General features: G+C 36.4%; 1 protein-coding gene across 1 annotated transcript; it reads right to left on the bottom strand.

The window, feature by feature from the left end:
* Nucleotides 1-3,411: 3,411 nt before the first annotated feature.
* On the bottom strand, nt 3,412-8,869 carry LOC117327375. Its single transcript, XM_033884322.1, has 2 exons — nt 8,648-8,869; nt 3,412-5,751 (listed from the first exon to the last, which is right to left on the bottom strand). Exon 2 carries the CDS (start codon nt 5,684-5,686, stop codon nt 5,057-5,059), a length of 630 nt encoding a protein of 209 aa, XP_033740213.1. The 5' UTR covers nt 5,687-5,751; nt 8,648-8,869; the 3' UTR covers nt 3,412-5,056.
* Between the last annotated feature and the right edge of the window lie 4,257 nt (nt 8,870-13,126).

Raw genomic sequence — 13,126 nt, 5'->3', positions numbered from 1 at the left:
TCATTACAGTGTGTAGAGTAATATCGGGGACCGCGTAGAACTCTCCGCCGTCGGATTTTAAACACGGTCCATGTAATATTTACATCAATCCAATGTTATTAATGGTCTCCTAAATGTTTAAAACATAAAAATAACTCCAAAGTGTCATTTTTTATGTCGTTGTTTGTTACGACTTGCTACAATCCCGCGAAAATGGCTGCCCTCTCTCCAACGTCACTCCAAGGTGTAAAAACATGACAAAATACATATTTATTATTTGGTGCTTTAAGTTTTAAATAAGATTCAATCATATTTCAATTATAAGGACTGCTATTGATTTTTGCAACATTCATGAGGTCATAACGCGATTCATGGCCAGAAGCCAATGTTATTATGACCTCATGAATGTTGAAAAAATAAACTTCATTCCTTGGGAGAAGTCAAATGTCTAGCTGTGCCCGCCTCGGCAAGCCTCGTGGGTTGAGATCCCCCTATCTCACCCCAGAAGGGGTGAAAGATTCTATTAATCTCAACCCGAGGGGAAGATGCCGAGTGTTTGGCAGCTTCAGAATTATCTTACGTGACGTGATTGACGTATCTTGACGTGACGTGATTGAATTGTCGACGTGACGTCATTGTACTGTTGACATGACTTCATGGTATTGTTGACGTGACGAAATACAATTTGTTCAGAACGTGAAAAGAGCACGTGTAGCTTGTCTTTTCCCTAGGGTGAGATAAGAAAATCTTACCCCGGTAAAACTGTGGATATTTCTTTCCACGGTAAGAGAATCTATTAGTTGTACCCTGCAAGCACTGAACAATTTTATGACGTCAAAGCAATACTACAATATGTACCATTGCGTCATGCAAAAATTCAATGACGTTACGACAATAATTCAACCGCATCACATTAACGTTGTCTTGTCGTACCGTTAATATAAAATGCATAAGAGGATAAACGTAGTAAGAGAAAAATAATCATCCATATCGTTTTGGAGAAAATATTTTGAAGGCAAGATGCCAATAGGCCTTAACGGTCACTTGTGTTTTGATATATTCTGGCAGATTTGATTCTCGTGACCTTGAAAGTGATGTCAATGTTGCTCACCTATCACTAATATCAATTCTACAGGCCTCTTGGTCAGAGAGAAGTTGCTTAAAATTTTTAAATATTTGACCCATGTGACCTTGAATGAAGGTCAATATCATGCACTTCAACATGTCATCTATCATCCGCAATCAGGTATCTAGGCCTCTTGGGGAGAGAGAAGTCAATAAAATATTTTAGTATATTTGACCCAAGTGACCTTGAATAAAGGTCAATATTCAGTTCAACAATCTTGATAGCCCTTCACCCCAGCAGACTACAGGGCGAATATCAGGTACGTATGCAACTTGGTAGTAGTCGAAAATGTTAATCGTTTACGAACGGACAACGCACGACGGACGACAACGGACAAAGGGCGATTAGAAACGAAGGACGACAACGGACAAAGGGCGATTAGAAAAGGTCATTTTCATGATTTTGTTTTCATATTTGTCAGCACAGTACATTCTTCACACCTGAAGGAGAAAACGCTTTGAAATGTACCTGTAGGGATCGTAAATGATGACATTTTAAGTCAGACGTTTTCTTGTGTAGAAATATAGAAATAGATTAGTGTTAACATTTCGATGTCAACGTCTGCCAAACGTACATCCCGGCAACTCGTAAATATTATGTCTATCTGAATTTGCCACACAATAAAAAAAGTATATTACAATTACTAAATTTTCATTTTGGTACCGTAAGACGTGTACGTATCACATCGTATGGTATTTATCAAAATTGGGATGAAAATTGTTTAACCAATGTGGAACCACATGCGTATCGCCTGATCGTTACATCGTGTCAACTCTATGGTTTTTAGGAGACAAAAGGTATCCTACTGCAAACGAAGCAAATTAGAATAATTCAAGAAATTATATCGGTTGTTTTGATAAAAAAAATATGTACTTCATATAAGCAATATATTTTGATTATCGGGACTCAGGCATGTCAAAAATAAAATTATCCCAAGCACTTGTACAAAAGATCATTAACCAAAAACAATGCTTGTAAAGAAACAGACCGATCTAATTAAAATAAAGATACTCATTATCACTACATGTACGTTACATGAACATCTAACGACAATGCATAACGGGTCATGTCAGGATGGCCTTTTGGATTAACCAATCGAATTACTACTTACAGAATCTTGGAAGTGAATTTCGGTGCGAAATTGCAGGACTAGAGTGCATAGCTTGCATAATCTGTCATTCTATTTCAAGTCATTTCGTCCAACGAAGTGTACGTATATAGCTATATACACGCTGTACCGAAATGGTACTGAATGGGTGAGATGATGACATCGAAAATTGACAATTCGACTTGAAAGTAAAATATTGAGATAACAAAGGTCACTAGAACGTGACCCCTTATGCGATGTCGTTAGATGTTCATGTAACGTAGTGAGAATGATCATCTCTATTTTAATTAGAGTGAGAAACAGAAGAGTTGAAATCATTCTCCAAAATTCAAACTAATGCATTACTATCGTAAGTGTTGTGTTACTTTGTTACCTTTGTGCGACATGATTTTCATTTCATATGGGAATGTACACAAGCAGGGAATCATATTTAATATGTATAATAAATCAATTGATATCTATGAAGGACCAAACAGTTGATTTATTTCTTTTGAATTTCCAGAGAAGGGTATTTCAATGGAGGATCTGTCCACATTCATAGAAGAGGACTTCCAGGATCTATTTAAGATTTTCTCTTATAGAAGGAAAGCAAAGAAAATTATTTGTTCATCTAACATTGTTGACCATCATGAAAATGTTTCTCTATTGGACCACAGTACCCATGAAGCTAGTTATGTTCACACGATCTTGATCAGAATTCTCCCAAGGCAAAGTATAAGTGTTGACGAAATATGCTAACGGAACAAAGAGGCGCATTGGCCTTATAGAGGGTCACATGACTTTGATATATTTTGGCAGATTTGATTCCCGTGACTTTAAATTTGAGGTCAATGTCGTTCACCCACAGCGACGCTACAGGCAAAATAACAGGTTTATAAGTGTGTTGATTCTCGAGAAGATTTTTTTTAGCATATTTGAGCTTGGCGGCCTCGAATGAAGCTCAAGGTCATCAGTTTGTGCAATTGAGTTTTTTCGTTATGCACAGTTGTCTGCTGTTTTGAGTGGGTATTGGTTATCTAAAATAATTTGGATTTGGTAGTAACATCAGGAGTTTGTGAGACAAGAAACATTTTTTGTGACATAAGATAATGAAGTAACAATCAATACCTGCTCAAAAGAGCAACTAATATTTGTGCATAACAGAAAGATTCAACATTAAAAGTTTTTACCCTGGACAATAAACAAGAATACACAAATATATGAAAATCAAGGTGGTTTATTTGTAATTGTTTCAAAGGCCTCATATCAGGTCATGGCCTCTTGCTTGGTGAGAAGATGCATATATCATTTAAAGATATTAGAATATTTGACCTCTGTGAACGTGGCCTTGAATGAAAGACAAAGTCATTCATTAGAACAACCCTGATAGCCCTTCACACAAGCTTACATGTACTATAGGCCAAATATCAGGTCTCTGGACTTCTTCCCAAATGAGAAAAAGCAATTTAAAGAATTAAGCATATTTGACCCTTGTGACATTGAATGAAAGTCAAAGTCATTCATTTCAACAATCTTGATAGCCCTTCACCCTAGCATAACATATGCCCAATATCAAGGTAACCTCTTAGTTATTAACAAGAAGTCACAAAGGTAAATTGATTAATAACGGACGATGACACACGATGCATGACAAGGACAAAAGGTGATTAGAACCAGTCACCGGAGACTAAACTTTGTCTCAGATGACCTTAAAAAACTGAGGGAAAAGTTCTCCAGCACTAAAGTATCTCATCTGTTTAATACATGATTATGCAAGTACAGTTAAATTTGGAATGATCCCAAACCTATCAATTAAATTCCTGGAAGAAAAAGAGATGTGTTTGCACATCATGAAATAAAATGTGCCAGATCAAGTTTAAGATCAGAAATTTTGGTTAGATTAAAACAGCACCATCGAAATAGCAGGAAATTTCTTCTTGACAAGTCAACAGACAAGAGGACAACCAAGAAAATGAATGTGAAAGAACTTTCTGGCGGCTACGTACACACATACGAGATTCAAACTTCAGGATTTAGTCCTTTCAACTGTTAAAATCAAGATGGCTGCCTGGTTACCATTTCATTTTCTGGCCCAGACTCAAAATAAAATGGGCAAAACTTTGGACGAAGGGGAACATACATATGAAGTTTTAGAAAAATCCTTTTAATGCTTCTCAGGAATGGCAAATGGCAAAATCCAAAATTGCCACCTGGCAGCCATTTTTATTTTCAAGATCACATTCAAAATTGAATGGGCATGGCTAATTGAGGCTAATAGGAATCTACATGCAAAGTTTAATAATAATTCCTCTCATATAATTTTGAAGAAAAAGCAGTAACAAATTTTAACTGCCATAACCTCAGATAGCTGACATGTATCCTTGTTGTTGTTTTTTTTTCAGACTCAAAATTAGATGGCGCAATGGGATCCTATAAGTGAGGTTAGAGAAAGATCCCTCTTGTACTTCCACAGAAGTATCAATAACAAACTTCAACAGCCAAAATCCAAGATGGCTGCCTGGCAGCGATGTTGTTTTTCCAATAAGACTTAAAACTGAATGGGTACAACTAGGGACTAAGTGGATCCTACATGTGATCTTTGAAAAAGTCCTACTGGTACATCGAGAAATAGAGATAACAAGCATTGTTTACAGACAACTGACAGACCTCAGACGTAGGGCAATTTGAATAGTCCACTATCTGATGATGATGTGGGCATCTGTGTACAAAATTTGAATAACGCACTATCTGACAAAGATCTAATTATTTTTGAGTTTTTGCCTGAAATCTAATTATAAGATAGCCACCTAGTGGCATAATTGTTCTTCAAATTCACAAACAAGAGTATGCTTTTACAAGAGGAATCATGATAATACTACAAAATCAATACCACTGAAAGCTGGTATTATCGGTATGTTAACATCTTCCCTTGTTCTGGCCTTCTTGTATACCCCAAGACGTTGTTTTAAATCTCTGTGTAACCCTGACTTTTTAAGACCTATGAAAGAATGAAGACTTTTACGGGTAAAAACAGTGAAATTCAAGAAAAGCCAGACAATAACTATGGTATCAACATTAATTTCTGACTCTCCAGTTGGAAAATATCTCCATAAGCTAAGCTGTTCACTAATGTGCAATAGGAAGTCATTGACAGGGTCATACAGACAAATAGTGATATATTCTGATGTGGCACCAAATGTTGGAATCAGGAAATGTGACAGTGAGTTCCCACGAATGTTAACCTGAGCAAAGCTATTTGTTATAGTTTGAGCCAAGATTTGCTGTAAGGCTGTTTGACCCAGAAGAACAATGTCATGTTCCTTGCTATAGTCAGTCATCTCAACAGGGATATCACATTTTTGTTTCCTTCCAGGCTCACATTCATTTTCATCTCCATTTTCACTTCCCAGCTTTCTTTGTTTACTTTTAGGTTCATATTCATCTCCATCAGAATCTTCTTCCTCTTCAACTTGGTCAACCATTTTCTCCTCCATAATTGCCACAGAAATTGTATGGTTCAGCAAAATGTCTGCTCTGCCATGCCATGTTCCTAGTGACCCTATTTTAAAAAAAAATTAATATAATTTACAGTAAGTGTAATTCATTTGACATTCAGAATAACACACATGCCCTAATATGGTGCCCCATCAGGTTTTTTTTTCTGGAAAGAAGGATAATCTGAACAAGTGACCCATCAGACTTAAAGGTCACCTAAGCTATGCAAACAACAAAAGGCCAAGAGGGCCTGTATCACTCAACTGGTTGAATTTGAACCAATGTCTAAATAATATTCACAAGCAGTTCCTTGATAGATTTATTTGTTGTTGCTCAACAATGCCACAGTTGTGGGATCACATGTCACACAATATATAGTGTGGGCATTATGCATACACTGTCTGTACAATATAGAAAATGTGCAATTGTACCTTGCAAATGAATGGGCGCATGATGGAAGATCAAAAAGAAATGTGTGTGATAGCTATCATGGTTGACATCAATTAATGAATTGTGTACTAGTGATAAAAATAAAACCTTCAGAACAGTTTTGATAGATTGATTTTTATGATTCTGAAATATCCTACATGAAACTAAATAAAAAATATCTATCTTGGATAGATCTCTGTTGTACATGTGGCATGTGATCAATCCAGGGTCTGGATCTGTGACCTCATTTATCATCGCTCACTGTTTGAGGTAACTCATTATCATATCACTCACTGTTTGAGGTAACTCATTTATCATCACTCACTCTTTGAGGTAAATCATTTATCATATCGCTCACTGTTTGAGGTAAGTCATTATCATCACTCACTGCTTGAGGTAACTCTTTTATCATCACTCACTTTCTGCAGAACGATTTACCCCAAAACACCCAAAAACTATCAAAAAGCACCCAAACACTACCAGGGCTTTTCCTCACTGGTTTGGGAAAGGGCCTTTTTGTCTCATTTTGGGAAGAAAATTGTTGAATTGGGAAAGATTTTTTCAGGAGTAAACTGCAAATTTTGGGAATTTGGCTTACCTGGTAAATATGAAATAATTTCAATTGGGAATGGGGCCCATTAACGGCCCCAAAAAGCCCCCAGAAAAAGCCCTGACTACACAAACACATCTAATATCACCAACACACTACCTAGATATTGATATTTATATATTAACATATCAAATACAGCATTAATTTGATAAGTTCTTTATTGACTTAACCGGCGAGAAGGGTTTTGAACGCAAGGGAGATAACTCTCACAAGCAAAGTCATACAGTAAAACCGACACAATGATTTACCCGAACATATTTTTGATAATTATCGTGATATATCCAGAAGAAATTTTTTTCATGTAGCTTGTCGATTCATTTATCTAACAGACATGTTTTTCATTTACACTGTACCTTGTCAATTCAGGATTTAATCGATTACTATTGCTTGAATTTGATGTGTTTTCTCTAGAATTGAATTTGATGGTCATTGTAACATAAATGTTGACTGGTAAAATTACCATTTGTATTTACATAGGTGCTCAAAAGAAACTAGATGTGCAGTTATCAAAAGTTGTATCTGATACGTTGATATATAAATATCAATATCTAATGATGTTTTCAGTGTATGGTGTTGGTGCACGGGTTATGAGTTGTTTTTGGGTAGTTTAATTAGTTTTTGGGTAGTTTTTTGGTAGTTTAGTTTTTGGGTAGTTTTTGGGTAAATCGATCGTCAACCCTTCGCTGTTGAGGTGCTATATGTCAAGTGTTACCTTGAGAAGTCATATGGAATTATTCTCTTGATTATATTGTTCATTTAATTAAAACTCTAACAAATCAAAAGTAAGAAAACACAGTAATACATGAACACTGACAAGTCAACAACAGCAACAGCACTCCCCACCCCACCATTTACAGTTATATGTAGTTGAAACAGCCCGCTTTGTGGCAATATATTGACCTTGACCTTTGGTCAGTTGACTACTTGTTAAATTCTTAACAACTTTGCTTCATCCTGTCATAACACAAAAAGTTCATCAGTGAAAGATGAGAAGAACTTTGAAATTTCAGTCAATTTGACCCTTTTCTGGCCCTGCCCATCAGCTGCAGGGGGTCAGTCAGGGCCGATATATGCATACTATAACCACACTGATAATTCTAACTAAATCTGAATTATTTCCAATTGAAAGAAAACTTGTAATGCTCATAAATGTGATTTCTCTAAATAAACTATACTAAAGTTTACACATCCTGAGGGGTGAACAAGGGACCCCAGGGTCATGAAAATTCACAATTTTGGTAAAGCAATTTAAATTAAGACATAACCATCTAGGAAGACTTTGTGGTTCTAAGATATATCTGGGCATTGAGTACATTTGAAATATTTCTGTCAATTTGACCCCTTTTTGGCCCCTTTTGACCTTGAATGTAGATCAAGCTCATTCATTAAAAAAAAAACTGTTAGCCTTTCATGATCACCCTAGCATGCTACAGGCTCAATATCAGGTCTCTCGGCTTCATGGTTATTGAAAAGAAGTTGTTTCAAGATATTGATTGGAACAGATGTATATTGCAAATGAGATCTTGAGCCACCATCAATGTCTGAAGAAAGAAAACAACATTGTGGGGAAACAAAGAAGCTAAAAATAACAACACTTTTGTTGGCTGCCCTTTCTCACCAACCTCACCAATTTCCAGTTCAATGGCACCAGTGGAACTGGATAGATTGTTTAAAATGTATTTTTTAAGATGGCACGGCAGCCATCTTGAATTTCGGACCGACAAGAAAAAAATAACACTAAGAACAATCTCAGAATCATTCCAGGCAAGTTTCAGCTCAATCCCATCCACCAGTTGAACTTAGCAGAAGTTTGTAATGTGAAAAATGTACATGGCACACGGCGGACAACAGATGAAGTACAATGACTATAGTTTATCCTGACCCATTGGGTCAGATTACCTAAAGACATGATTGATCTTACCTACTGATGTATTTCCTTCACAAATTGTTGCCTTACAACCACAGCTGCAGCTTTTTGGGACTTGCTTTGCATGATTATCTACCTCATATATCTTGCCAGGCACCAACTGGGAAAAAAGGTGATGGGCCAAAACAGTTATTACTTGTGTCTTCTTACTTCCATTTTCTGAAATAATTTTAAGTGCCTTTTCATGTGTACTTCGCTCTGTAAACAGAAAAGAAAAACCAAGTGCTGAAATACTGGCTGAGCTAATATTACCTGGTAATAGAATTGAAAATAAAGAATTTATTCAAATTTACAAATACAGAGTAGCTTAATGGCATATAATACAATTTGTATGATATATATTTGTTTCTCACTACAGTGGAGGCCACTTGTTATAATATCAGATACTGTATTATCCCACTTAATATAATATTTTTTTTAATTTTAAATTTTCTCTATAACTATTAAGTTAAATACTCTGTTTAAATTGATATTGGTGCAACATGAATCCCAGTTAAAATATTGCTTTTTTCCTAGCTGGATTATTTTTTGTTAGTTGTAATCCAAGGTAACTGGCCGTTTTTCACACGTGGATAAGTCATTATCATCACATAATTATTGCAAGAGACCTCCATACATGTCAGGGCCCAATCCAATTTCACATATCGCCAACAGAAAACAAGAGGCCAAGATGGCCTGTATCGCTCACCTAGTTGGATTTGACCAAACTTCAAAAAATGCTCATGTTAAATTCATTAAAGCTTTATGTGTTGATGTCAAACAATGCTATATATGGTTATGGACTGGGGATCTAAATGATTTCAAAAATATAACCAAGAAACTAAGTCCTTAGGGTTGGGGTAAGACCCCAAGGTCTATTTGTAGATCATGATTGTGTTTATTTCTTTATGATCAACAATGCTATATATATATATATGGTTATGGGGTAGGAATCCAGTCAAATATGAATGATATCAATTGCTCAGTACCAAAGAAGTTGTTTATAGCAATATCTATTAGCAAATTGCTCTGTTTTGGCCCTGTCCCTCAGCCCCTTGTGGGTCAGTCCAAGGGGCCGCAGTGGCGGAGTGGTTAAAGTGTCCCGACACTTTATCACTAGCCCTCCACCTCTGAGGTGTGAGCTCGAAACCTACGTTGGGCAGTTGCCAGGTACTGACCGTAGGCCGGTGGTTTTTCTCTGGGTACTCCGGCTTTCCTCCACCTCAAAACCTGGCACGTCCTTAAATGACCCTGGCTGTTAATAGGACGTTAAGCAAAAACAAACAAACAAAGGGTCAGTCCCATCATTTGTATTAATTTGAATCCGGCCACCCAACTAGCTATAGGTATCTTACCACTGAAATATAAAAGTAATTATACATTCCTTAGTTCCAGAGATGATGTGGTTAATATCAATATTGCCTCATGGACATCTTTGGCCCGTCCCTCAAATCCCTTGGGGGTCACATCAGCCTTATCACTTGTATAAATTTGAATCCAAACCACATACGAATGCTTCCTACCAAATTTAGTTAAATTCGTTACCGGCCAAGAAGATGGAAATTGTTGACAGACAGACGTCAGACACCACATTATAGCTCACCTTGGTCCTTTGGGTGAACTAACAACAGAGGTCAAGCCACCACCTGTGCTGTTCTGGCTTTTGCAGATGACAGCAGTTAGACTCACAGACTGAATTTAATTCAGATGTTTAATATTAGAACTTAAATCTGATGTTACATTTGAAGATATGACTATATTTTTCTGGACTACAGTACTTGTTTTTATGTTGACAGCTATATATTTAGGTCACCTGTGTGTGTACATGTATGTCTGATACTAAGTCTCAAGTGACCCATTCTTGACTCGCCTTTTTATGCGGTTGTGAGCCATTCATTGTGCATCAGTAAACAATTTACATTTCTGATTCTTTTCCAAAACATGTGCATCAATTACAATACCATTTTGCAGAACCCCTCCATTGGTCGATCGCGACCATTTGAATAATATGGTCCCTGACCCCTAGGGGACCTGAGGGCTGGGCAAAAAGGGGTAAAATTGACTGAAATTTCAAAAATCTTCTTCTCAAGGCCCAAGTAAGGTAAAAACAAATACTCTTCATTGATAGAAAGGTCCCTGGGGGTTTGAGACCATAAAATAACCATGGAAAGTTTCTGCAAAATAGGCCTAGAAGGTCTATCACTGAAATCGCGCGGTTCTATGGTTTGTGAGGAGTCAAAATTGTAAAAATGTTTCCAGACAGCAGACGACGATAGACAGAACATTTCGTTGATAATTAACCCCTACATATTATTAATCCATGCCCTATGTCCCGGAAACTTTGACATTTGTTTTGTTCAAAACTTTTACAGTACTGTGGCCATATATTAAACCTACCACTGAGGAATTCCATCAAACTCAAGAAGGCTGTGTTATGTTTATATCGACCCCCCATATATTTTATACATACATTATTATTGTAACGTGTCCCTGTGGACCCACTATATTGTGCGAATCTGTTTCGCATGGCCATTTTGGTTGCAAGCATGCGCACCACCACGATGACCCTAAAAATAAGGTGGTAGAGAATTTGTGTATCCCGAGCCGAGCCCGAGCTGAAGACCCGAGCCCGAGCTTTGGATATTTCCGTTTTTCTCCTTCATTACTGAATGGATTAAAGTGATTTTTTCTACAAAGATTTGATTTCAGGTTTTAAATCAATCCGTGTAAGTGGATTTTCTTAAAATGTATTTTAACGTCCTAAATCGACGATTTTCTTTTTTTAGGGGGAGAATTTGTGTAGCCCGCAATCAAGCGTGACTTTTCATGTTTTTTGCTAATTATTTCCGATACATGCTATTATTGAGAAATATTACTAGATACAAACAAGAAGTAAATATAGCTGATTCTAAAAATATAAATTTCAACATATATCTAATGTGACTTGATGTCAAATTTTGACATTTTTGTAACCGCGCCGACGATCAATGAACTCGCCGTGTTTACCGAGCTTTCACCGAGCCCGTGCTAAGGAACTTTTAGCCATTCTGGTATAAGAATGTTTCCGGGCTCTTCGACGAGGACGCAGTTCTACAAAGAGCCCATATCATTTTATTTTAATGATTTTATATATATTTACACATCTTTTCATTATTGTTTATCACATTAAAATATTGTTATCACCATATGTACTTTTGTATTTTTTTACGTAGAGAATAAAGTTTTCATTTGTGTTATAAACCAATTCACTCGTTTACTTTTTATCCGTTACTAAAGCTATTTCTTTTAGTAAAAAAATATTTTCATCAATGCATGATTTTAATACAACTACAGTACTATTTTCCTATTGTATTCTAGTTTGAATTTTCGAACATTTAGTACAATGCCAAACGAAACTGTCTTTTGAAAAATGAAAATCTGACTGATCACAAACACATCTATTGTGAAACCACCTATCGCAACCAGCGTCACAACTTACCATATCATCAAAAACATTAGAAATATGACATCCATCTGACTCACAATCGATACAAATATCATAAGTTAAGGCTTGAGAAACTTTCTTTTTTCTGTATTTACTAAGTTTTTTCTTTGGAAATTTAGAAAACCTACCATTTGAAATACAATTTACTAGATGCTGTCTCATATAATCTATGTCGAATTCTAATTCTTCACTACCTTTAAACCCATTAAAACAAAACTCTACTAAATTAGCGATGGCAAAAACCCCACAGTCAACCCAATTTGTTTGCTGTTGTATTCCTAGGTAAAATTGTTTTTAAGATTTTCCTATTTTCCCCGTATGATGAACTTACCTGCATTTCTAAGGACGCTGACAAATGATCTTTCTGCTTAGTTATACCTATCAAACTATCAAGAATATAAACTTCGTTACCACTTACCTCCTGTACTGATACTACCCGATGGTCCTCACCTGTATGATGGATTTGTGTATTGTATTTTCTTCTGACTGTTTAATACCCACGTCTTTGGATATATCTTCCTTCTCTTCCATTATATTTGATAATCTCCTATTTGTTAAAGATAATCTAGACCTAGGTTTGGGCTTTTTAGGAGTACCGATGTCTGAAATATCATGGAGGGGAGAGATTTGATCAGATTTCACTGGAGAAACTATTGTTGTGCTTGGCGTTGAACATAGTACAGAATCACCTAACTTAGTTAACTTACTGTCTGGCGCGGGAACTATATCACTTTCATCTCTATCACAAGGTCGTGGTCGTTTCCTACCTGCTTTCTTGTCTAATGTACAGTCACAAAACTCGGGATCGGTAGAGTTATCTGCCCTTAGCACGGGCTCGGTGAAAGCTCGGTAAACACGGCGAGTTCATTGATCGTCGGCGCGGTTACAAAAATGTCAAAATTTGACATCAAGTCACATTAGATATATGTTGAAATTTATATTTTTAGAATCAGCTATATTTACTTCTTGTTTGTATCTAGTAATATTTCTCAATAATAGCATGTATCGGA

The sequence above is a fragment of the Pecten maximus genome, chromosome 5 (genome assembly GCF_902652985.1).
Source record: "Pecten maximus chromosome 5, xPecMax1.1, whole genome shotgun sequence".
In the NCBI taxonomy this organism is placed as follows: Eukaryota; Metazoa; Mollusca; class Bivalvia; order Pectinida; family Pectinidae; genus Pecten; species Pecten maximus.
This window is presented reverse-complemented; position numbering and strand designations above follow the sequence as displayed.

Excerpts from the sequence above, each read along its gene's own strand:
- LOC117327375 (XM_033884322.1), bottom strand. The coding sequence starts at position 5,686 with ATGGAGGAGAAAATGGTTGACCAAGTTGAAGAGGAAGAAGATTCTGAT.